The sequence below is a fragment of the Bos indicus x Bos taurus genome, chromosome 2, assembly GCF_003369695.1.
Source record: "Bos indicus x Bos taurus breed Angus x Brahman F1 hybrid chromosome 2, Bos_hybrid_MaternalHap_v2.0, whole genome shotgun sequence".
Lineage (NCBI taxonomy): Eukaryota > Metazoa > Chordata > Mammalia > Artiodactyla > Bovidae > Bos > Bos indicus x Bos taurus.
Genome location: NC_040077.1, coordinates 14386553 through 14413039, shown reverse-complemented (window position 1 = coordinate 14413039; position 26487 = coordinate 14386553). Strand labels below are relative to the sequence as shown.

Here is a 26487-nt window from a genome sequence, read left to right as displayed (position 1 = left end):
GGATAAAAAATGTTTTATAAGAGAAACCAAGTTTATAAAAATCAAGACTACTAATGAAAAACAGACTTCTGAGGTTTTAAATGATCTGATTTTTCTGTTCTTCTTTTACTGTGTTTGGAAATGACAGCAGAAATCATGAAATATAAGCATTAAAGTAGTTTGGAATATTTCTAACCTCTATCACAAGACAATTACTGGTTGAGAGTTCTTTCTTAATAACCCAACATGATTCATCTTGCGTTTTCCTTGTCATCTCCTTCACTGTTGCCACATAGAATACTTTGTACCTGGTTCTTTTCTGCGGCCACAAAAATGAACCATTTCGTGGGGAGCTCTGAGAGAGAAAAATCTATTTGATAATGAGGCTATATCCCGAATTTTGTCAATTAAAAGTGGAAAGCTATAAATAATATAAGAAGAAAAACACAGCTGTGTGAATCTTGGCACGACAGTGTGAAGCTATCCCTACTGTTTGCTGCTTTTCCCACATCCCCCTTTCCAATGCATTTAAATTCATTGCTCTGGCGGCTTCAGTTTGGGCCCCAGTTTTGACTAAATCTAACAGCCCAAAGAAAAACACAGCTGAAACCACTGCCTGGTGGTTTAACTCACAGCCCCAAATGATAGGCCTCCAACAGAGCCCAGCAGGTTTTCAGCGAGAAGGCTCATGAATAGAGTTCCTTTTGGAAAGTGAAGAGTTTGATAAAAAGTCAAAAACAGAGGCTTTACCATAGCTGTCTTAGGAGAGTTTGCATAGCCCTGCTAGAAAGAAACAAGGCAATATTCTAGTCCCCTACTATAAGAAATATCTGATAGATTTCTCTGGTACTTTAAAACTGACTTTTTCTATGTTAAAATGCTAAAACCACAAGGAAATGACAAATTCACATGCAAAACGAAGAGCTGAACTGTGCACAGCTATTTCATTTGTATTTGATTTATTCTCATTCAGTTCTGAAGACCTGTGGGTCAGTGATCATTCCTGAACTAGCAAACCTAAAGCGTTTATGGAAATTTTGTCCTTGAGTCTGCCCTTCTCTATAGGGTTCAACTACAGATTATCTCCTCATCAGCTGTGATCCAAGGATCTCCAAAAAATACATATATATTCAAAGGTATATAAATAGAAGATAATCAGCTGAAATGTGGTTTTATTTAGAAACACTTCTGTTTTCAGAGATCTGATGGTAAATTCCTTCTGAGACTGTCAAAGATGGCACCAATGTCATGATTAAATCTCTAGGATACCTCAAAAAGAGGACTAAACTGCTTTTCTCTGTTGCTACTCCTCTGTGCAACAGAATTAATTTCTTCCTACAAAGTGGGGCTAGAAAAAATTAAAAAGAATGCTGAGTGAAAATATAAATATACTTAGGATAATATCTCAGTTTTCTGCCAAAGTATATAAGCTCATTTATTAAATGGAGCAGAACGTATAACTGAAACATATGCTGAGCATTCTTAATGGTGTTTATGAATAAAGACACAACAAGCTTTTATCAGAAATATTATTTCAGGAACCATACTGCCATAATTACACTCAAAAGGAAATCAGAAAAATTGTAAATTTTCAATATCTTAAAATTAGAAATTGGACAAGGAGCTTTACTACTTCAGTTTTGACCAAAAGAAAGATATATATTACAAAAAAAAAAAAAAGCAAAAACTGTCTTAGAGTAGGCAGGATTTAATATCTCATCTTCATTGTGGAAGGGTAATTTCACTACATATAATACTCTGGGTTGATTACTTTAAATGTGTACCATCTGATTCCATCGTTTTATTGTTTTGGTCTACCTTACTGCTTTTTGAAGACTTTTTTCCTCAATTGGCTGCTTTTAAGATTTTCTCTTTTATATTTGGCCATCAGAAGTATTGCTATTGTTAAGTCTAAGCACAATTTTCCTTTTTCTCCTTTTGGTTTTCTTCTTTCTGTCTAGGGGTTTATTCAGTGTCTTATATCAGTGTCATTTGTTTTTTAATCCTTGATCATTGTCTCTTCCATTCTCTCCCTTTTCTACTTTTGGGACTCCAATTATCCTTATTTTACACGTTTGATTGTATCTCAATTGTCGGTTATTCTCTGTTCTGTTTTTTCCATTCTTTTTTTTCCCTTTGTGTACTTTAGTTTGGATAACTACTGAGTTGTCTCCTGTTTCATTAACATATTTGTATCTTCTGCTAGATTCAACATGCCCCTAATCCATTGGATTTTAAATTGAGATCTTATCTGTTGAAATTCTGAAGCTGCTTCTTTTCATGGATTATATTTCTATGTTAAAATGATTTATCTTTAAATCTATTTTGTCCCCTTCTATTTTCATTGAATGTATTAATCATAGTCTTAGATTGTGAACTTCAATACGTGAATCACCTATGAGTTGGCTTCTGCATTTTCATATGCTCTTAGTTATTATTCTTTTTTTATCTAGTAATTTTTATTGAATAATGGACATTTGTATTTAAGAAACTTTAGAGACTCCAAGATGTTTAAAAATATTTTTGAAGTTGCCCTAGATGTGTCATAAGAAATATTTCTGACAAAGTTACTGATTCTTTCCAGGAGCGTATAGAAAAGAGAGGGCTGCCTCTCTTAGAGTCAGGATTGGGCTCAGTGGAAAAGTAGATTTTGTTCTGCTTATAGGTAAACAGGTAAAATTGACATAGGCTACAGTCAATACACTGCAAAATCCATGAGGAGAGGTTATTTGTGCCTTAACACTGTGAAGTTCATGAGCCAACAGCTGGTCTGAAGCATTTCCCTGGTCCTCCTTCTGGATTGCTGGTGGGCAATTTGGGATTTCAGTATAATTTTTTTATTACCCTTTTAAACCTTTGCGAGAGGGTTATCTCAGAAGGCAACTTTTTCTTTCTGTGTCTCGCTTCCCTCTCAGCCACTAGACTAAGTCATGGATATTGTATAAGCATTAGAAAATGATTAATTCATTCTGTTCCATGTTATTGAAATTTTAATGTGAATATTATAAGAAAACGTATCTAAATTGCACCTACTTCTCTTGCAGAAATAGATGACAAGAGGGTGACTAACACACAAGCAGAAGTAAGTTTTCTTCTATTTTGTGTTAAATATATGTCCAATCCAATCAGCTAAAAACACAACCAGCTCAATCTGATTGTGATGCAAAATATGATATCAATACAACTGTGCTGTATAAACTATTTAATGTGCTTTTCCTGACTGGATAAACAGTAAAATGGTGTCATTAAATTGTGACCTCTACCTTTGATTCTCCACCTACGAAATACTAACCCCTGGGAAAAACCTCTAAAATAAACTACTGATTTTAGAGTCAAAATATGGTATTGATAGTTTCAGTTTAGTGGCTGGTGGAGTGTGACCATCACAGGTTGGGGCAGCCAGTGTTGGAATCCTGCAACAAGAAGGTGGAGGACAGACACCTCTTAAAGGTTCTCTGATGTGTGGAACCGAGAGCAGACCCTGAGGCCAGAGGCTTCACACACACATGCAGGACTTCAGGTTGAAAATGTGAACCAGGGGAGGCTGGGGTAGCTGCTAACAAAGGATATACAAAATACAAGAAAATGAGCAAATGTGTCCATAAATGGAATAAGTATTGAATCGGATTCATGCAGACTCAGTAACCAATGGCCACATGAGTAGGCATACAGCAATGTAGAAAGAACAAAATACCAGAACGTGTCTCTCAAAACATTTCTAAAAATTTATTGAAATTATAAACATGAAATGGTTTGAAAACTAAATCCCTACATAAAAATAGTTTTTACTACTTAATAAACTTTACTAAACAAACCAACTTTTATGTAGAATTAGTTTTCTACTTCATCTTTGAATATGTATATATGGGAATAAATATATAATAAAACTGGAAGTGAATGCTTCTTGAAATCAACCAGATGTAACAGATTACAGTAGAGACAGAAGTCTCGGTCATCCACACATTTATACTAATGTAGAGCTGCCCTGCCTGCGTCTGTGCATAATAGACAGATCACAACACTCTATTCTGGGGAAATTTACTTGTACCATTTGCTTTGGTTGATATGGATTCAGGAACTATTTGGTTGAATTTTTTCAGTTTTTAATAGATTGTTTTTGCATTCTCTAAATACCAACATCTTGGTGACTCCTTTGAGGGCAAGTAAGCTTCAGTACGTGTGAGTAAAGATGCCTGAAGCTCTATTTACTGTGAAACAGTTTCTAGTATTTTTCAGCCTCTGTACATTATGTTCTTTCTAATATGGATGGAAAGCCTAGCACAATCCTCAGAAAGTATCTTGCAATTGTTTATACTCGAAGTTTTTGAAGCAAAAATAAATGCTCCAGACATGAAAACTCCAGTCTTTGCCATACTGAAATATTTAATAGATATGCTATTAAAAAGGAGTTTTTGATATAATCTGATTGAGGTATAGAACACATATATATAATTTATTATAATGAATAATGGTTTATACATATATACATACCTTTATCTATCTATATGTCTATCTCCATCTAAACTTTAAAACTTTGGCCCTGAAAAGTGTTCCGATTTATATCATTTTTAGTGCAAAAAATTCTTCCCCAATAAATTAATTCTGATCCAAAGTGCTTAAGTAAGAGTGTTAAGTATCAGTTTTGTTATGAAAGATCTTTTGAACATATGAAGGAAAAGTACCTCAACACTAATTTCAAGTAAATGAAGCTATTAGATTGAACATCTCAATTCCATAGGGTTATAGATTGGTATTACTTAACAAAGACTCTCATTAACCCTCCAGAACCATTAACAATTCTACAAACAGATATAATTATACCTTAGTCATAGTTTCGGAGTGTATTTTGTCCTGGCATTTATGTTTTTCTTTAAAATGCAAAGGATTAGTAGTAGTTTCTTTTCTCTATTTAAACTGTTAATAGGTGTTTATTTCTCTCAAAGGGCTAATGACATTGTACTTTTTATCCAAATATAAGACTTTTCCTTTTTTTCTTTATCCAGGCACAGAATGCAACCCCTAAGCAAAGGAAGCAGAGTGTGTACACAGCACCCGCCATGAAAGGTACTGTTCAGGTACTGTTTCGGGTTCTTGAGAGTGCTAAGTTCATGGCTGACAGGCATTCTGCTCTCAGACACCTTATACCTGCTTAAAAGCTACATCTAGTCTCACCTCTACAACTTGGTAATGTGACTTTCAGTAAGGTAATGTTATTTGAAACCTTGTTTAACCAAGAGTGAAACAGTTGAAGAAGGAATAACTAGATATGTCTCAAAATCATAGTCTGGACGTTCAGATTTTCCAGAATAATGACAAAAGTTTCCTTTTACCCTTTCTCACATGTTTTCCTTGCAGAGATTTTTGTAGAACCCCTAATTACTCTTGCCGATGTTCACAGTTAATTATCTTTTTTTTTTTTTTTTTTCCCCAGGCTTAAGCAAAGTAGTTCTTGAATTTTGGACAGATACACTGTAAAGTGTTGCTTCATTATCCTGTGTCAGAAGCAGCTCTAAGAAACCCAATCAGACAGCTATTAGCTGTACATATAACAGCTGCTGAAATAACAACTAAGAAGGCTAGCTCAGGTTCCAGCATTCTCCCAGAGTTTCTACCCTTCTCCTCCAAATTAGAACTGCTAAAAGTACATCTAAGTGCATCCGAATTTTGACCAACATCAATTTCAGGGAAGGCTTCTTTCATTTCTCACACAAGAGTATCCCTGACATGAGGGAGAGTCCAGCAGCTCATGTTCCAGCCTGGCTCTTGGGCTGCTGGCCCAGGGGCTCATCATGCAGTCGTCCAGCTTTGTTTCAACTGCAAGAGAAGCCAGCTGAGCAGCTTACTCTGGAGTCTAGAGAGATGTCTAAATCGGGAGTGAAATTTTCCACTCTGTATTCTCTCTAGATTTGGGGCCTTTACAGAGAGGTGGGATATAAATGGACACATTAATAGCTACTTTCCATAAACTTCCTTCCTGCGCAGCTATAAAATATCATGCTTGCTTGTTCATGAGACTACAGTAAATAATGCAATCAGCATTGTAGTTCATTTCAGGGTAATTATTGAGGCTATTAGGCTTCCTTCTCTCAAGACCAGTGTAATCATTTTTGAAGATACTTTGCCTATTGTAAGCCATCTTGTACTTTTAAGACACGACAGTTTTGGCATGAATGGGCCTCAACGAAAGATATATGTTCACTCATTTAATGATTTCCTCTGTTCTATTTTGGGTTAGTTTAACTAAATAAAGACTGTTCTCATGTCCTTAGAGAATAATAGCATTAGTTTTAAAGGAAAATCTTAAAATCAAATCCCAAGGGCTCATAGTTTTCATTATATTTAGCTCTCTAATATCATAAGAATGTGGGACCCTAACATTTAAGGACATTAGTCATATTGTACATATTTTACACATATGATAATCTTTTTTTTCATGAGTTAAAGACTTGAGAAAGCACAGAAATGCCTTCATGAGGCTATTGGGGGATAAGCCACTTAGGTCCTCATTTATTACCTGTAAATACCTAGGAGAGTCTCCTGCTTCTGATAAAAGAGAAATCAGTCCACTTGTCCCTTTAGAGACAGAAATGAATATTTCAGGACAGAATTAAGCAATAGTAACATATGGTGCATTGTGAGCACATTAAGAAACTTCAATCATAAGAAAGATGAATTAGTAAAGGAAATGTTACTGAAATGCAAAATCAATAATACAATTGCTCTGAAATGTATAATTCTTCAAATTGCAGTGGAATATGCAATTATTGAGTGTATAAATATTTGCTGGGAGAGCAAAGTAGTACCAGGAGTGATTTATAGTTCTGAAAAAAATCACTCTGACCAAATGGCCAACTAGGGTTTCGTAAATGACCCAGTGAGTAGCTAGTTAGTAAAACAAAACAAACTAGCCAGATTCCCTTCTTCTCTCATATTAGGTTCTGAGGAGTTACTGGACACAGAGGCCAAAGTGACAGGAGAGAGATGCTACATCTACCAAATGTCATTGCAATTAATGCCCAGATAGACTCATCTCCCAGCTCCTATATTCATTTATTTTTCCCCCTTTCAATTACTATGGTATTTATGGCCCCACCAGATTTCTGGAAATAGAGACATGTCCAGGTTACCTCTTATGATGAAAGTTCTATGTGAAAGTTCAGAGGTGGGCAGAGGGTAAGAAATAGAGCAGAGAAAACCATTTTAAACAGGTACGTTGTCAGGAATGATAGACTAATGACCTCCAAATTTATATCTGTAGGCCTAACGTATCTCCTGAACCTCAGACTTTCTAACTAGCTACCAATTTTTTTCACTTGAATGAATGACACTTATTGAAACGTCTTAAATTTAACACGTCCAAAACCAAACTCATTGGTTCTTTTTTGGGTTTTCCCCATCTCAATAAATCTTATGCAGCCGTCGAAAACAAAAATCTTTGCACAATCCTTGACTACTCCCCATTACCAAAGCATCATCTACTCGTGTTAGTGCTGATTTCAAGAATGACCCCTACTCTGTTTTCTGGATCTTCCATTGCTATTGCCTTGTGTGACCACCATTCTTTCTTGCCTTGGCTGCTGAAGTAGCCTACCTACTACTCTCCTGTTTCTGCTCCTGACCCTCTACAATCTAATCTCTACACACAAACCAGAGTAATTCGTCTAACTCACAGATGTGATCATGCGATCCCCTTGATCAAATCCTCAAAAACTTCCTGTCACATTCAGAATACAATGAAAAATCCAATCATGGCTTACAACTCCCTGAATGAGCTGCACTGGTCTTTCTCTTTGATCTTATCTCCTTTCATACTGCCCCTGTTCACATTAGGGTTCAATGTCATGGACTTTTTCATTATTTATAAACATCTCAAGCACACTTTCATATCAGAGCATTTGTGCTTTCCACATTTTTTGCTTGAGAAACTCTTTACCCAGTAGCCTCACAGTTGGCTCAGCTACTGTTCCCTCCTCAGAAAGGTCTTTCTCTCTTGATAACTGCCCCTCCTACCATTGCTGTCTACATCCTTACAGCGCTACCTCAATTTTTTCCATGGCCCCAATCATTAGGTACCAATAATGAGGTGTCCATGATAACAGTCTTGTTCATTTGATATTCCCAGCATCTAGTACAGTTCCTGGCACAAAACAGGTGGTCAATAAAAACTTGTTGAATAACCATAATGAATTAGGGAATTCAGCCATATTGTCATCTGCTCAGGAGAGGATGTCCCTTAAACCTTGTTCTACTAATTGTCATACTTGTGACTCTGTTTCTGCTTCTCTTTGCTTTCCACTCTCTGGTTGATCCTCTTCATCCCCTTGGTAAGTTCTTCTCCATATGCTTCTGTTTTTCTATTTTTGCTTTTCCCCACTTCCCTTCCCTCTGATCAAAGAGAAAATCTGATTTGGAAAATTAGTTACCATCAAGAATGATGCTTCAATTTTCCTGGATTCTTAACAAAGGTTATCTCATGGACCACTGGAATGATTAAGTGATTGCCTCTGACTAAAACCTGATCCTTCCAATAATTAGCTTGCGGCCAAGATGGCAGCATCATATGAAACAAACTTGGCAATGTAAATAGAAGAATCTGGACATGGTTTTCTTCCTTTAGAGATGTTTCATGATTAGATTGGAATATTGACTCTAAGAAAATAATAGCAGATTTAGCTCTTGGTCTTGCCACCTTTATAGCCACAACATTATAGTCATTCTAACTTGTCAAGCTTAAAGAGTAACTAGTATAATTACCAAATGATGTATAAAATATCACTTCCATTTTTTTCCACTGCATCTAACCTCAGAGTATTAGATTGGTTATGTTCTTTTGAAGGTTCTATTAACAATATATTAGGCTTGGGTTATAGCCAGATAATCAAAAGTTCCAGGTTTTTGCTGTAGCAAATCTAAAAACTGACCAGACTCCAGATATTCAATCACCTACGTAACATGTCTTTCTTATGTCATAGGAAGAAATCTCATGGAGATCAAATATCATGAGATCAAAATTAGCTTGTTAAAAACTACATTTTGATCTCCACAGCAAATCAATTTGTCCTTCAATATTCCCCTTCTCAAGGAGGTGCTTCTTCCTGAGTTCCGGGATTCTCTAGTGACTCTCCCTCTCCTTCACTCTCTTCATTAGTGGAGTACCAGGTCTCGTGAAGTGAACCCCATTAGTATCTCTCCCACCTTCCCCTCCTCTATTTTATCTCCAATGCCACAATAACAATTCAAATCACATTCATTTCTTATATATAAAAGGTTACTCTCCATACAGTCTCTTATCTCTACTTCCCAATTGTTTTCTACACTGTAACCAAAGTAAAAGATGCTTGCTTCTTAGAAGAAAAACAATGACAAACCCAGACAGTTTATTAAGAAGCAGAGATGTTACTTTGCCAACAAAGGTCTGTATAGTCAAAGCTATGGTTTTTCCAGTAGTCATGTGTGGATATGAGAGCTGGATAATAAAAAAGGTTGAGTGCAGAAGAATTGATTCCTTTGAACTGTGGTGCCGGAGTAGACTCTTGAGAATCCCTTGGACTGCAAGGAGATCCAACCAGTTAATCCTAAATGAAATCAACTCTGAATGTTCATTGGAAGGACTGATGCTGAAGCTTAAGCTCCTGGCCACCTGATGCAAAAAGCCAACTCATTGGAAAAGACGCTGATGCTGGGAAAGACCAAAGGCAGGAGAAGGGGATGACAGAGGATGAGATGGTTGGATGACATCACTGACTCAACGGAAATGGATTTGAGCAAATTCTGGGAGATGATGAAGAATAGCTTTTTCTGGCAGCCATACACATTGGTGACAAACAGTGAACTTATCATGAATTCAAAACCTCAAAGCTTTTTTTTCATGTACTGCTTTAAAGCCATATTATTTATAATGTATTTCTCATTTTACATCTTTTCTTAGCCAAAAAGCAACACAGTGCTATCATATCAACTGAATTTCATTTTCTCAGAATCAGTTGTCACAGGAACATGTCATAATTCATATAATGATTCCATCACCTATTCTACTCTATTTTCTATCATCTCAATTGTTCTGTCACCCTCAGATTATATATTTTATTTTTGGTCTTTTTATCTACATCTGTAATAGACATATCAAACAGAACAGGGCAAAGAAAAGTCTGTAGCACACTTATCTCTCTCTAGTTGACACTGATCCCCCTGAAGGCCACCATTCAACAAGTTATCAAATAGACCTCTTATGTCAAGATTACATCCCTTAAAACCAGAGGATATTATGAACACTCTCATTAGACTGATATATTTCAGATATGGTGTGTTGACCATGTAAGTCATAAATTTGTAATGTATATTATGCATAAAATGACAAGCTTAAGTTTGCATAAGAAACAGACTTACTTTTCCATTACCCTGTGTGATATAGTGCTTTATAATTGTGTAAGTAGAAAGTTCTGAAGATTATCAGAAAAATGATAGCTGACTACTGAATACCCACATGACTTCTCTGGTGTTTACATGGTGGTCAGCCCTGTAATTTACAGAACAGTCAATTAAATTATTTTTGGATAGCTTGAATCATGTTTTCAGAAAAGCAAAGTAGGTTTGAATCTTGAGGCAGGAAATGGCTGACACATTTCCACCCCCATTGTTCATGTGTGTGTGTGTGTGTGTGTGTGTGTGTGTGTGTGTTTTACTGGAAGGCAAATGCCTTCAAGTAAAGACAGCAAAGCAAGCACCATTGATTTAAAAGGAAATCTGAACATGAAACAAATCGACCGACTGAAAAACTGCTTTGTATAGCAGGTTTATTATATCATGTTCAGTTCAGTCACTCAGTCGTGTCCAACTCTTTGAGACCCCATGGGCTGCAGCATGCCAGGCCTCCCTGTCCGTCACCAACTCTCGGAGTTTACTCAAACTCATCTCCATTCACTCGGTGCTACCATCCAACCATCTCATTCTCTGTCGTCCCCTTCTCTTCCTGCCTTCAGTCTTTCCCAGCATCAGAGTCTTTTCAAATGAGTCAGCTCTTGGCATCAGGTGGCCAAAGTATTGGAGTTTCAGCTTCAGTATCAGTCCTGCCAATGAACACTCAGGACTGATCTCCTTTAGGATGGACTGGTTGAATCTCCTTGCAGTTCAAGGGACTCTCAAGAGTCTTCTCCAACAAACTGTCAATTCTTTGGTGCTCAGCCTTCTTCACAGTCCAACTCTCACATCCATACATGACCACTGGAAAAACCATAGCCTTGACTAGACGGGCCTTTGTTGGCAAAGTGATGTCTCTTCTTTTGAATATGCTGTTTAGGTTGGTTAGGTTGGTCGAGGTTGCCTAGGTTCATGAAGAGTATGAAAAGACCATTAGTAGCCTGGAAAATCCCATGGAAGGAGGAGCCTGGTAGGCTGCAATCCATGGGATTGCTAGGAGTCAGACACGACTGAGCGGCTTCACTTTCACTTTTCACTTTCTTGCGTTGGAGAAGGAAATGCCAACCCACTCCAGTGTTCTTGCCTGGAGAATCCCAGGGATGAGGGAGCCTGGTGGGCTGCCGTCTCTGGGGTCACATAGAGTTGGACATGACTGAAGCAACTTAGCAGCAGCAGCAGCAGCAGCATGAGATTGGTGCAAATGTAATTGTAGTTTTGCATTGTTGCAATTTGCCTTTTGACACTGAACAGTTCAGTGACTGAACTGAACATGATATAATAAACCTGCTATACAAAGCAGTTTTTCAGTCGGTCGATTTGTTTCATGTTCAGATTTCCTTTTAAATCAATGGTGCTTGCTTTGCTGTCTTTAGTTGAAGGCATTTGCCTTTCAGTAAAACACACACACACACACATGAACAATGGGGGTGGAAATGTGTCAGCCATTTTATGTATAACATAAAATTATGTTATACATAATTTTAATGTGTATTTCTTAATTATGTTTTTTTGCTAGTGACTTGTATTACTTGCTGTTTATTTTATATTTATTTTAGACTATGGAAATGATGTTAGACAAAAAGCAAATTTGAAAGATTTTCTTATTTGAGTTCAAAATGGGTTGTAAAGCACCAGAGACAACTCACAACATCAATAACACATTTGGCCCAGAAACTGCTAACAAGTGTACAGTGGTGGTTCAAGAAGTTTTCCAAAGGAGACGACAGCCTTGAAGATGAGTGTAGTGGCTGGCCATTCAGAAGGTGACAACGATCAAATGAGAGCAATCATCAAAGCTAATCCTCTTAAAAACTGTATGAGAAATTGCTGAAAAACAGAATGTCAGTCATTCTATGGTCATTCCGCATTTGAAGCAAATTGGAAACGTGAAAAAGTTTGTAAGTGTGTGCCTCATGAGCTGACCGCAAACCAAAAAATTTGTCACTTTGAAGTGTCTTCTCTTATTCTACGCAACAACAAGCCATTTCTCAACTGGATTGTGATGTGCAATGAAAAGTGAATTTTATACAACAACCAGCAACAACCAGCTTCAGTGGTTGGACCGAGTAAAAGCCCCAAGGCACTTCCCAAAGACACACTTGCACAAAAATAGGTCATGGTAACGGTGTGGTGGTCTGCTGCTGGTCTGACCCACTACAGCTTTCTGAATCCAGTGAAACCATTACATCTGAGAAGACGTATGCTCAGTAAATTGATGAGATTCACTAAAAACTGCAATGCCTGAAACTGGCATTGGTCAACAGAAAGGGCCCACTTCTTTTCCACAACAACCTCTGACCACAAGTCACACAACCATAGCTTCAAAAGTTGGATGAATTGGGCTACGAAGGCTTGCCACATATTCACCTGATCTCTCACCTACCTACTGCCACTTCTTCAAGCATCTTGACAACTTTTTGCAGGGAAAGCACTTCCACAACCAGCAGGAGGAAGAAAATGCTTTTGAAGAATTTGTCAAATCCTAAAGCATGGATTTTTATGCTACAGGAATAATCAAACTTATGTCTTGTTGGCAAAAATGTGTTGAGTGTAATGATTCCTATTTTGAATGATAAAGATGTGTTATGAGCCTAGTTATAATAATTTAAAATCATGATCCAAAATTGCAATTACTTTTGCACCAACCTAACACATTACCATTTTTAACACTTAAAGGCTGTATATTGTTACCCTGTTTATTTAACTTCTATGCAGAGTACATCATGACAAACGCTGGACTGGAAGAAACACAAGCTGGAATCAAGATTGCCGGGAGAAATATCAATAACCTCAGATATACAGATGACACCACCCTGATGGCAGAAGGTGAAGAGGAACTAAAAAGCCTTTTGATGAAAGTGAAAGAGGAGAGTGAAAAGTTGGCTTAAAGCTCAACATTCAGAAAACAAAGATCATCGCATGCGGTCCCATCACTTCATGGGAAATAGATGGGGAAACAGTGGAAACAGTGGCTGACTTTATTTTTCTGGGCTCCAAAATCACTGCAGATGGTGACTGCAGCCATGAAATTAAAAGACGCTTACTCCTTGGAAGGAAAGTTATGACCAACCTAGACAGCATATTGAAAAGCAGAGACATTACTTTGCCAACAAAGGTTCGTCTAGTCAAGGCTATGGTTTTTCCTATGGTCACGTATAGATGTGAGAGTTGGACTGTGAAGAAGGCTGAGCGCCGAAGAATTGATGCTTTTGAACTGTGGTGTTGGAGAAGACTCTTGAGAGTCCCTTGGACTGCAAGGAGATCCAACCAGTCCATTCTGAAGGAGAGCAGCCCTGGGATTTCTTTGGAAGGAATGATGCTGAAGCTGAAACTCCAGTGCTTTGGCCACCTCATGCGAAGAGTTGACTCATTGGAAAAGACTCTGATGCTGGGATGGATTGGGGGCAGGAGGAGAAGGGAACGACAGAGGACGAGATGGCTGGATGGCATCATTGACTCGATGGACGTGAGTCTGAGTGAACTCCGGGAGTTGGTGATGGACGGGGAGGCCTGGCGTGCTGCGATTCATGGGGTCGCAAAGAGTCGGACACGACTGAGCGACTGATCTGAAGATTTTTCATGAACTTCTGAAAACATCTGCTTCCTCTCATTCTTCATAATTTCTTTAAGGGAAAAGTTTAGCTACTTCAGTGTCCAGAGATTGTTCTTCTAATATGTCCAGTAGATCTTCTCTGAATGTTTATGGCATTGAAACTCCTACTTTTTTTTCTCCAAGGATGGCTATGATCTTGATACTTTATCTCAATTTGATCACTGTCTTTCACAATAGAGCAATAGATGCAAATAAGGAATACCCCATAGAAGGAAATAGATCATACTGGCTGAAGAAAAAGGCTAACACAGTTTTGGAGGATGACAGTGACAATGATTTTGGAGGATGTTATGTACAGTGGCAAAGATGTGCCATGTAATATTCAGTTCAGTTCTAGTTCAGTTCCTCAGTCATGTCTGACACTCTGCAACCCCATGGACTGCAGCACATCAGGCTTCCCTGTCCATCACCAACTCCCAGAGCTTGCTCAAATTCATGTCCATAGAGTCAGTGATGCCATCCAACCATTTCATCCTCTGTCATTCCCTTCTCTTCCTGCCTTCAATCTTTCCCAGAATCAGGGTCTTTTCAAATGAGTTAGTTCTTCCCATCAGATGGCCAATGTATTACAGTTTCAGCTTCGGCATCAGTCCTTCCAGTGACTACTGAGGACTGATTTCCTCTAGGATTGACTGGTCGGATCTCCTTTAAGTCTAAGGTACTCTCAAAAGTCTTCTCCAACACCACAGTTTAAAAACATCAATTCTTTGCTGTTCAGCTTTCTTTATAGTCCAACTCTCACATCCATACATGACTACTGGAAAAACCATAGCTTTGACTAGATGGACCTTTGTTGGCAAAGTAATGTTTCTGCTTTTTAATATGCTCTCTAGTTTGGCCATAGCTTTTCTTCCAAGGAATAAGCGTCTTTTAATTTCATGGCTACAGTCACCATCTGCAGTGATTTTGGAGACCAAGAAAATAAAATCTGTCACTGTTTCCATTGTTTCCCCATCTATTTCCCATGAAGTGATGGGACCAGAGGCCATGATCTTAGTTTTCTGAATGTTGAGTTTTAAGACAACTTTTTCACTCTCCTCTTTCATTTTCATCAAGATGTTCTTTAGTTCTTTGCTTTCTGCCACAAGGGTAGTGTTATTCATATCTGAAGTTACTGATATTTCTTCTGGCATTCTTGACCCAGCTTGGGCTTCATCCATTCGGCATTTTGTACTATGTACTCAGCATATAAGTTAAATAAGCAGGGTGACAATATACAGACTGATATACTCCTTTCGCAATTTGGAACCAGTCTGTTGTTCCATGTCCGGTTCTAACTGTTGCTTCTTGACCTGCATACAGATTTCTCAGGAGGCAGGTCAGATGATCTGGTATTCCCATCTCTTGAAGAATTTTCCACAGTTTGTTGTGATCCACACAGACAAAGGCTTTGGAGTAGTCAATAAAGCAGAAGTAGATTTTTGAGGAGAACTCTCTTGTTTTTTCTATGATCCAACAGATGTTGGCAATTTGATATCTGGTCCCTCTGCCTTTTCTAAATCTAGCTTGAACATCTGGAAGTTTACAGTTCAAGTACTGTTGAAGCCTTGAAGAATTCTGAGCATTATTTTGCTAGTATGTGAGATGAGTGTAATTGTGCAGTAGTTTGAGCATTCTTTGGCATTGACTTTCTTTAAGATTGGAATGAAAACGGACCATTTCCAGTCCTGTGGCCACTGCTCAGTATTCTAAATTTGCTGGCATATTGAGTGCAGCACTTTCACAGCATCATCTTTGAGAATTTGAAGTAGCTCAGTTGGAATTCTATCACCTCCACTAGCTTTTTTCATAGTGATGCTTCCTAAGGCCCACTTGACTTTGCATTCCAGGATGTCTGGGTCTAGGTGAATGATCTTACCATCGTGGTTAGCTGGGTCATGAAGATCTTTTTTGTATAGTTCTTCTGTGTGTTATCTTGCCACCTCTTCTTAGTATCTTCTGCTTCTGTTAGGTCCATACCATTTCTATCCTTTATTGTGCCCATCTTTGCATGAAGTGTTCCCTTGGTATCTCTAATTTTATTGAAGAAATCTCTAATCTTTCCCATTCTATTGTTTTCCTCTATTTCTTTGAATTGTTCATTGAGGAAGGCTTTCTTATCTCTCCTTGCTATTCTTTGGAACTCTGAATTCAAATGGGTATATCTTTCCTTTTCTCCTTTGCCTTTAGCTTCTCTTCTCAGCTGTTTGTAAGGCCTCCTCAGACAACCATTTTGCCTTTCTGCGTTTCTTTTTCTTGGGAATGGTCTTGATCCCCGCCTCCTGTACAATGTCATGAACCTCTGTCCATAGTTCTTCAGGCACTCTATCAGATCTAATCCCTTCAATCTATTTGTCATTTCCACTGTATTATTGTAAGAGATTTGATTTAGGTCATACCTGAATGATCTACTGGTTTTCCTTATTTTCTTCAATTTAAGTCTGAATTTTGCAATAAGGAGTTCATGATTGAAGCCACAGTCAGCTCCTTGTCTTATTTTTGCTGACTGTATAGAGCCATGTAATTAAGTGCCAGTTAACTTTCAAATTGGGGCTTCCTGGGTGGTTCAGTGGTAAAGGATCTGCCTGTCAATGCAAAAGATGCTAGTTTGATCCCTTGGTCAGGAAGACCCTTGGGGAAGAAAATGGCAACCCACTCCTGTATTCTTGCTTGGGAAAGCCCCATGGACTAGGGGGCCTAGGGGGCTACAGTTCCTGGAGTCACAAAGGTGTTGGTCATGACTTGGTGACTAAATAACAACAGTGTTAAGATCTATTTTGAGTAATTATTTGAGTGTTGAATTTAGAGTCAGGCGCACCCCTCCTTGTTTCCCCTGATTCTGCAGAATGGCAGAATAAAGCCCAGTGGTGAGACGAAGGAGGGACGAAAGGTCTTGGAGATGAATAAAACATTGCCAGAGCTGTGCTCTCTTCCCAGTAGGAACTGAAGAGTCAGAGTTAGGGGTGCCTGATCCTCCTAAGCATGTGGACAACCAAACCTTGCAACATTCACTCCACTTATATTTGTACCAGTCTCAGGTAGACTTGTGGAGCTGGTCTTAGACCTTTTACTTACTTTGTAACAAAATTCTCCTTTGCTTCTTTTCACCAGCCTCCTCTTCTCAGACATCACATCCCTCTTTTTCCCAGCTAACTTAACAGTCCTCTCAGAGGTACTAATGTTTAAATTAAATAAATACTATATTTCAAAAAAGCATAAGAACAAAGTGATGGTTAATGGTCAATTTGGAGTGCTAAACACAATCATGCAATAAACATTTCTAGCCAGATAGATGAGCAGAAAATCATATAAATGCAGCCTATAATTTGGCAATGTAGGTAGGCTAACAATGATTATATAGAATTATGATCAATTCACTCTTCCTGAATTGACATCCTCTTCTAAGTGTGCTGAAAAACAAAAATTCTCAAGAGGAATAGACCAGCCATAATATCCTATTTTCATCAGCCCCTGCATGTTGAAAAGTCAGGGAGAGAAGATAACAAGATCTTTTAGCTTCTCATTAGAGTATCTTCACCACATTGCATTCCTTTTTTTAAACATTTCTTTTCCTCTGTGGTTGTTCTCCAGATATTCCTCACATCTGCCTTTCTGAATCTTGGCTTTTTTGTCCACGCTGGCTCAGTTTATTTACTGCATAGGGTGGGGTTTATTTATGCAACTCAAGAAACATTTTAACAGATTTCCAGATAACACAGAACATTCTAAATATATACAATTTTTTTTTAAACCAAATCTGCTTCTATTTCTAGATCTACTTCCTTCACTTCTCTTCAGTTTATTTCACTAAGTTCTATGTTAATCTTTTCCTCATTTCTTTGAATTCAGAAGGTTGGGTCAGATTGGAGAACTGATCTGAGAATGTATCTTTCTTGAAAGTCACTAAGATGTCTTCTTTTCTGACATCAGCACTGAGAGAGAGTGATACAAGAGGAAAATATCAGCAAGTATGAGTGCATTTAATATTTTATAGCATTGTCATAGATTATTAGGTTGAAAGACTGAAAGATTCTTGAGATAAATTAAACTGCCAGTTCGAAATTTGAGACAGGAAACTTAATCTCATGTGGTGCCAATTAAACTTTGATGAGGAAACCACTATTCATCAATATGGTTTCATTTGTGTGTCCGTATATATTTACACCTATTTTAATCTTAATCTTTTACATTTATATTCTTCTATTTAAATAACGTGCAACTTTTAAAATGGCTTCCTATCTTAGAAGTAGGGGAAGAGATGAACTTTTGTATTTAGTTGGAACAGATAAACCAAGACCCAGTATCTCTACATGTTCCCCAAGTCTGAAAATGGTAAAATTCAGTTGTATAAGCAGTAGAAATGTACTGCCACACATCACATATGAGCCTCCAGGCATGGCCTTAAAGCTATGTGGCTGCAGAGATTCAAGGCAAAATCCACACCTCTGAGAGACCAGTCTGGAAAAGCAACACACAAATGGACAGGTAGAGCACACCATGGTAAATCCTTGTACAGGGATTTGAGCAGTTAGCAGTGGATGTGAGGAGAGTCACACTAGGTCTGGGGGAACCAGAGGGTGAGGCCCTTTAGATTATAGAAGGAAGAGTCATGTTTACAAATGTCTGTGAGTTAAATGGACTGTGTCATGGAAATGTAGAACACACTGCTCCCTATTTTCATTCCTTCTGTTCACATAAACTCACAAAACATTTAAGATGATACCATGATGTAGACAGTTAAATCCTATATGGATTATCACAAATTACTTTGCTGTCATGCAAAGTCTGAAAAGGCTCCACTAATGGACTAAATAGACATCACTTTTCAATGCATTTGGAAATCCTTGTGCATTTGATTCCATCTTTAAAAGTCTGGTTCATATCTTTCCTCTCAATAACATTACTTTTAAAACACAGTAAATTCCAACTCAAATTATACTATTTAAAAAATAAACTCTGTATTTTAGAACAGTGTTATATTTACAGGAAAACTGATAATACAGAGAGCTCCCATATATGCTGTATCCAGTTTTTCCTATGATGTACATATCATATTAATATGGTACGTTTTTTACAATTACCAAACCAATATTGATTCATTATTATTAACTAAGGTCCATATTGTATTTACATTTGTTTAGCTTTTGCCTAATGTCCTTTTTCTGATATAGGAACCCATCCAGGATGCCACCTTAATTCATTATCATGTTTCCTTAGGCTTTTCTTGGTTGTGACAGTGTCTCAGAATTTCCTTGTTTCTAATGACCTTGACAGTTTTGAGGAGTACTGGTTAGGTATGTTCTGGAATATCCCTCTAAAGGGATTTGTCTGATGTTTTTCTCATAACCAGACTGGGGTTGTGGGTTTTGAGGAGAAAGACTGTAGATATAAAGTGACCATGTCATCATAGGATATCAAGGGTACATGCTATGAACCAGACTTATCACTGTTGATGCTGACCTTGATCCACTTGGCGGAGGTGGTTGCCTGGTGTCTCCCCACTACGCAGTACTGTTTTGGTTTTGTTTTCTAATCTCTTTTCCATATTTTTTACTTTGAAAGGAAGTCACTGTGTAGTTCACACTCAAGGAGTGGGAAGTTTTATGCCACCTCCTTGGAAAAAAGTATCTACATAAAATTATTTTGTAAATATAATTTTTAGACTAAATTACAAATAAATAACGATTTGGAATCCATTTTGCATGGAACATTGGTCACATCCTCCATTTATTTACTTATTCAATCATTTATTTTCATCAGCATGAACTCACGGATATTTATTTAATACTCTGGGTTACAACTCAGTACTACTTTATTTTGTTGCTCACACCATTATTACAGGGCTTCTTGTTTGCTTGTTTGTTTTAGCATATTCTTACTTTCTGACACTACAAAACACTCTAGGCTCATTTGTATATTTTCTGCCCCACTCTTAGAGGATCAGCTATTTCTTCAAGGAGCCCTCAATTTACAATTTTTATTTTTATTTGAATTACTATACTGTAAAATATATGTTTGTATCAGTACATAGTTACTAAAAATAGAGAAATCTATCTCCTGCTCTGCTGAAGTGTATGTGCATTATATCCAGTAGTGTTTTGGAGGGTTAATGCCACACTATCAGCATGCTAAGATATACACACGCCACTGTTATCAACCCTAGTGGGGGTTCCAGGAAGAAAAAAAAAAAAGCCTATTAGTAGTGCAGGCAGATGTTGTCTGTAGGGCTTGTCTTCCTTCATTTAATACCTAATACAGTGTTGTCCCCTGATGTTTTCAGGGATGAGATTTGTACTGCTTCTTCATAGATGCAGAATTGGTAACAGGTTTGCAGCCTTCTTGGAGACTAGCTGTTTGCTTTACTTAAAGATCTTAAAGAGCAATGTATAAATACCCTATATTTTTGCAGTGCTTCAGTATACACAATGTATTTTTGTATAGTTTATTTTTTATAGGAAACCAAGTAGGATCTTTTATTTCCGAGGAAAGAGAGGCTCACAGAAGAGCAGGGTTCCCATGTTTAATGTCACTCTCCTTTACAAGGTCAATTAGTGACTGGAGCACTTTTTGCTTTTCTGTTGGGTCAGTATTTTTCCCATTGACCAATAGATCCTATTTGCCCTAATTAAAATCCAAAGATCCTTCAGCCTTATAACTCAATGAAGTTTTTACAGAATCTTTTATACAAAAGTTCCTACATAATTTTTATATTTCAGCTCACATTATAGACCTATATGTAATAACAATGTACTCAAACTAAATTTGCCTTAATATTCTCTCTCTCCAATCTGCCTATCCCCACCCCTGAGAGCTGACCACACAAATCTGACCCTGTGAATTTTTGTTTATAACCCTTCAAATGCACACCCATCCCTTTAGGACAAGGCACTGGAAATAATTTGCAGGGCTGTTTGTGATCTGGCCGTTCCCTGTGTAGGCCCACCTCCCACCACATCTTCTTTAATCTCAAAATGCAGCAATACTGAGCTACATTTAATTTCCTAGAAAACAACAGTGGTTTCTGGCCTCCACATTTGTTCTGTAGGTTCATTTGCATTAACGTTCTCTCTCTCAGCCCCCTACTTCTAAATCTTTTAATTTTTAACTTTGAGATTCAGAATGCACTATACGTAATTTTTTTGTGCATGGTACAGTAATACATTCTAGCTAGACTGAATTCCTTGGAAACAGGGCCAATGTCTTTTTGTCTTTAAGAAGTATTCTTATGTTTTCCATTTGTATTTCTGAGGACTCTACGGTTTAGTTCAGTCGCTCAGTCCTGTCCGACTCTTTGCAACCCCCTGAATTGTAGCACGCCAGGCCTCCCTGTCATCACCAATTCCCAGAGTTCACTCAAACTCACGTCCATCGAGTCAGTGATGCCATCCAGCCATCTCATCTTCTGTTGTCCCCTTCTCCTCCTGCCCCCAATCCCTCCAAGCATCAGAGTCTTTTCCAATGAGTCAACTCTTTGCATGAGGTGGCCAAAGTACTGGAGTTTCAGCTTTAGCATCAGTCCTTCCAATGAACACCCAGGACTGATCTCCCTTAGAATGGAGTGGTTGGATCTCCTTGCAGTCCAAGGGACTCAAGAGTCTTCTCCAACACCACAGTTAAAAAGCATCAATTCTTCAGTGCTCAGCTTTCTTCACAGTCCAACTCTCACATCCATACATGACCACTGGAAAAACCATAGCCTTGACTAGACAGACCTTTGTTGGCAAGATAATATCTCGGCTTTTCAATACGCTATCTAGGTTGGTCATAACTTTCCTTCCAAGGAGTAAGCGTCTTTTAATTTCATGGCTGCAATCACCATCTGCAGTGATTTTGGAGCCCCCCAAAATAAAGTCAGCCACTGTGCACTATACGTAATTTTTTTGTGCATGGTACAGTAATACATTCTAGCTAGACTGAATTCCTTGGAAACAGGGCCAATGTCTTTTTGTCTTTAAGAAGTATTCTTATGTTTTCCATTTGTATTTCTGAGGACTCTACGGTTTAGTTCAGTCGCTCAGTCCTGTCCGACTCTTTGCAACCCCCTGAATTGTAGCACGCCAGGCCTCCCTGTCATCACCAATTCCCAGAGTTCACTCAAACTCACGTCCATCGAGTCAGTGATGCCATCCAGCCATCTCATCTTCTGTTGTCCCCTTCTCCTCCTGCCCCCAATCCCTCCAAGCATCAGAGTCTTTTCCAATGAGTCAACTCTTTGCATGAGGTGGCCAAAGTACTGGAGTTTCAGCTTTAGCATCAGTCCTTCCAATGAACACCCAGGACTGATCTCCCTTAGAATGGAGTGGTTGGATCTCCTTGCAGTCCAAGGGACTCAAGAGTCTTCTCCAACACCACAGTTAAAAAGCATCAATTCTTCAGTGCTCAGCTTTCTTCACAGTCCAACTCTCACATCCATACATGACCACTGGAAAAACCATAGCCTTGACTAGACAGACCTTTGTTGGCAAGATAATATCTCGGCTTTTCAATACGCTATCTAGGTTGGTCATAACTTTCCTTCCAAGGAGTAAGCGTCTTTTAATTTCATGGCTGCAATCACCATCTGCAGTGATTTTGGAGCCCCCCAAAATAAAGTCAGCCACTGTTTCCCCATCTATTTGCCATGAAGTGATAGGACCAGATGCCATGATCTTCGTTTTCTGAATGTTGAGCTTTAAGCCAACTTTTTCACTCTCCTCTTTCACTTTTATCAAGAGGCTTTTTAGTTCCTCTTCACTTTCTGCCATAAGGGTGGTGTCATCTGCATATCTGAGGTTATTGATATTTCTCCCAGCAATCTTGATTCCAGCTTGTGCTTCTTCTAGCCCAGTGTTTCTTACAACGTACTCTGCATATAAGTTAATTAGCAAATGCTGAATCAGTGACTGAATAATCTTTCTGGTTTAAAAATGTCTGTTTAACAGTTTCATTTTACCTGTATTTAACAAAATTATACATTTCTGATTTGTGTTTCAGTCACTCATTTATTTACTCACTCACTCACCCTCACTCATTCTACAAACATTTATAAGATGCTTAGTATTGGTCAGGCAGGTAATGCATTGAAGTTCTTTTGGTTGAGTCTGAGCTAAATACAGTCCTTGCCACAGAAAAAACATCATCAACTGGAAAAGAAAGCTATGTAAAAACAGCAATGATAATTTCTGTAAGATTGATGTGGACAATGCTATTTGAGTATGGAAGAGGAAACCACTAGGAAACCCTGTCACAGCAAAGACTTTGCAGGAGAAATGTACCTTCTCTGTCAGTTGAGGGATGAGTAAGATTTTCACAGAGAAGAGAAGCCCTCGGGGTGGATTCCAGGCAAAGGGTTGAGCAGTTTCAGAGGCACAGAACTTGAGAGGGCAGATGAGCCTGGAACACTGTGACCTTGGGGATGAAACCTGTGGAGGAGGGAACATGGAGAGATGCTGGGGACTTGGTCAAAGGTCCTGTGTGCCAGGTGTTTAGGAGCTGGGATTTTATCCTGAGAAAACAGAGTGCTTTTGGACAATTTTTAAGAGTACCTAATATGTTATCTTGTAGAGTGCTTTGAAAATATCAGGAAAAGGGAAAAGGATTAAGAAGCTGATTCACACAGTTAACTTTTAAAAATCAGTCTACACCAGATTTTATTTGCCTGAGTTCATCTGCCTGTTTCCACTGCTCTTATTTATGTAAGATGGCTAATCACTAGCACCAATCTCTTTTTCTCTTGCTTTAATGCATTTTGACTTTCTAAATAATATTTGAGCTGTGAGAAATTGAAATACTCATCAGAGTATCTTCCAAAATAAATTAATGGAAATCCAAATAGAAATGTGTTATACAATAAAAATGTCAAAATAAATTGAAGAATTGGTTCTTAGTGGGATGAATTTAAGATAGGGTCACATTCTTACAACTTGTGCTGGGCTATGAAACTTTTCTAAACAATCTCCCTTTTAAAACCACATATTCTTATCTGAACCTCAAAAAAAAAATCTGATCACAAGATAACTTTAAGAATAGTTTCATTAATTCCTTTCTCAGTGGGTCCTCATGAGAAAGTACCCCACATTTCAGTTGTCAAAATAGGTTGCATTCTTTCTATGGAGTGTGTATTATGGGACAGGAAAGATATCAGCATTGCTGCCAATCAATATACAAATAATTATTAAACTTGAAGTCTATACAAAACTCTGAGTGGTGTGTTAAACAAATGAACTATCAAATTCTAAAACATTCTAGGTCAAATTCTGAAGAATGTTAGTTTTTTTCATTAAGAGATAAAAACACCAAACAGAAGTACGAGTGTCTAAAGATTAGTTTCAGGAAATCAGTAAGCCCACACATAAAATTACAAGATAAGCACTGCATTTATGATCTGTGTTGTTCTACATCTCTTTATTTCTGGTATAATTGCCAATAGGGGCCAACATGTTATCCTTGATAGGTAAGCCGAAGCTATCTTTTTTTTTCCTTGACAGAAACTTTATTCACTGCATTCTTGCATAACTTTGTAAGATTTATTCTCAAAACCAACCTTAAGGTGATCTTAATGACTTCCAACAGGCTATCTTATAGCAAAGTTCTCATATATATATATATATATATATCTTAATATATATACCTTAATATATATATTATATATATATATATATATATATATATCTCATATACCTTAATATAACTAGACAATCTCAGATTTAAGTACAAATAGACTACAATTGATAAAGGACTCTGGGGGCTGGAATCGGCATCATTTTTTTTCCCTCTGACTCCAAGGCTACTGCTTAGTCTATTATTAAATATTTAATTTTTAAAAGGATATTGGTCCTCCTAGACCCCAGCAGTCTAGAAGCAAATTAAAAAAAAAAAAAAAGAACAAGTAAGCTATAGAAGTAATAATTAAAATGACTGCAAGAGACATGAGCACCCGCTGTCTAAGGAGGGAAGAAGCAGAAACACTACAAATTTACAGTTACATCACTGTGCAGGAAAAGATGACCAAAACAATGACCTGGAATCACTCAGAAAAAAATGCTGTACTATTTTTAATGTAATATGCACTTTAAAAGACAGGAAAGTGAACGTATGTGATGCAAAATTTTAAGTCTCACTTTTTTTTTTTTAAGAGCTCCTACTCCATGTGGTATGTACATACTCCACAGTGCACAAAAATACACGTGTGAATGAATGCTCTCTCATTCTCTTTCTGAAGCCTTGATGCTCACTCTTAAAATATTGTACAGTGTCTGCAGAGTTAGGGAGGGTGTGAATGACAGGTAATGGGTGTCAAGCTCAGTGGCTCATAAACTGGTACTCTAGTCATTCAAGAACACTAGGAAGGATGTGCAAACAAACTTGGCCTATTTAACAATTTTGCCTCAGTCAACACCTTACCTTCTAACACGTAGTGGAGATTTCTTTAAAAATCTTTCTCGAGGGCTTCCCTGGTGACTCAGTGGTAAGGAATCTGCCTGCCAATGCACAAGACACGGGTTCGACCTCTGGTCTGGAAAGATCCCACATGCTGCAGAGCTACAACTTGTGCCACACTTGCGCCACATCTTTTGAGCCTGTGCCTTAGAATGCAGAAGCTGCAACTATTGAGCTGAAACTGCTGAAGCCTGTGCGTGCTCCACAACAAGAGAAGCCGCTGCAGTAAGTCCACACACTGCAACTGGAGAGTAGCCCTCTGTCAACTAAAAAGAGGCACAACCTGAGAGCTGTGAGTTAAGTTTTATTTGGGGCAAAATGAGGACTGCAGCCAGGGAGACAGCACCTTAGACAGCCCTGAGAGAATGCTCCAAAGAGGCGTGGGGCAAGGTCAATATATAAGATTTTGGTGAAGGGGGGAGTCCAGTGCAATCAAGCACTTACGTTACAAAGTTTCTGTTAGTCAGGAGGAGCTGATGTCACCGTAAAGGGATTTTAGTGATTTTCTAGATATGAAGAGATGCAAGGATTGGGATCATGAAACCAGTTCCTGAAAATATCTAGTATCTAAAGACCTGTTCGACCAGATTGCCTGGAGCACAGAGTGCCTCACTCCACTCTGAAATCCCTCAGAGGGTGTTGAACATCAACAGCTGCAGCAGAACAGGGTTCAATCTCTACAGAGGCAGATGGCAAATGCCATTGTTGTTGTTCAGTCGCTGGCAAATGCTCTTGAAAAGAAAGTTGAAAGTGTTAGCCGCTCAGTTGTGTCCTACTCTTTGCGACCTCACGGACTATAACCCACCAGGCTCCTCTGTCCATGGAATTCTCCAGGCAAGAATACTGGAGTGGATTGACATTTCCTTCTCCAGGGGATCTTCCTGACTCAGGGATCGAATCTGGGTGTCCTGCATTGCAAGTGGACTCTCTACCATCTAAGCCAATTTGTAGTTGACACTCTGCTCACTGCAACTAGAGAAAAGCAGTGAAGACCCAGAACAGCCAAAAATAAAATTTAAAAATTATTTTTAAAAATCTTTCTCAGAAATCTAAAGGTAAAGACTGGCTTCTGATTTCTTCCT

The 26487-nt window shown here is 38.2% G+C and overlaps 1 protein-coding gene across 1 annotated transcript in view; it reads left to right on the top strand.

Moving 5' to 3' along the window:
• PPP1R1C (protein phosphatase 1 regulatory inhibitor subunit 1C) overlaps nt 1-26487 on the top strand; it is a 121623-nt gene that overhangs the window by 49023 nt on the left and 46113 nt on the right. The window contains exons 3-4 of the mRNA XM_027556109.1: nt 3024-3061; nt 4983-5043. Coding sequence (XP_027411910.1) covers nt 3024-3061; nt 4983-5043 — 99 coding nt within the window. The remainder of the gene's footprint in view (nt 1-3023; nt 3062-4982; nt 5044-26487) is intronic.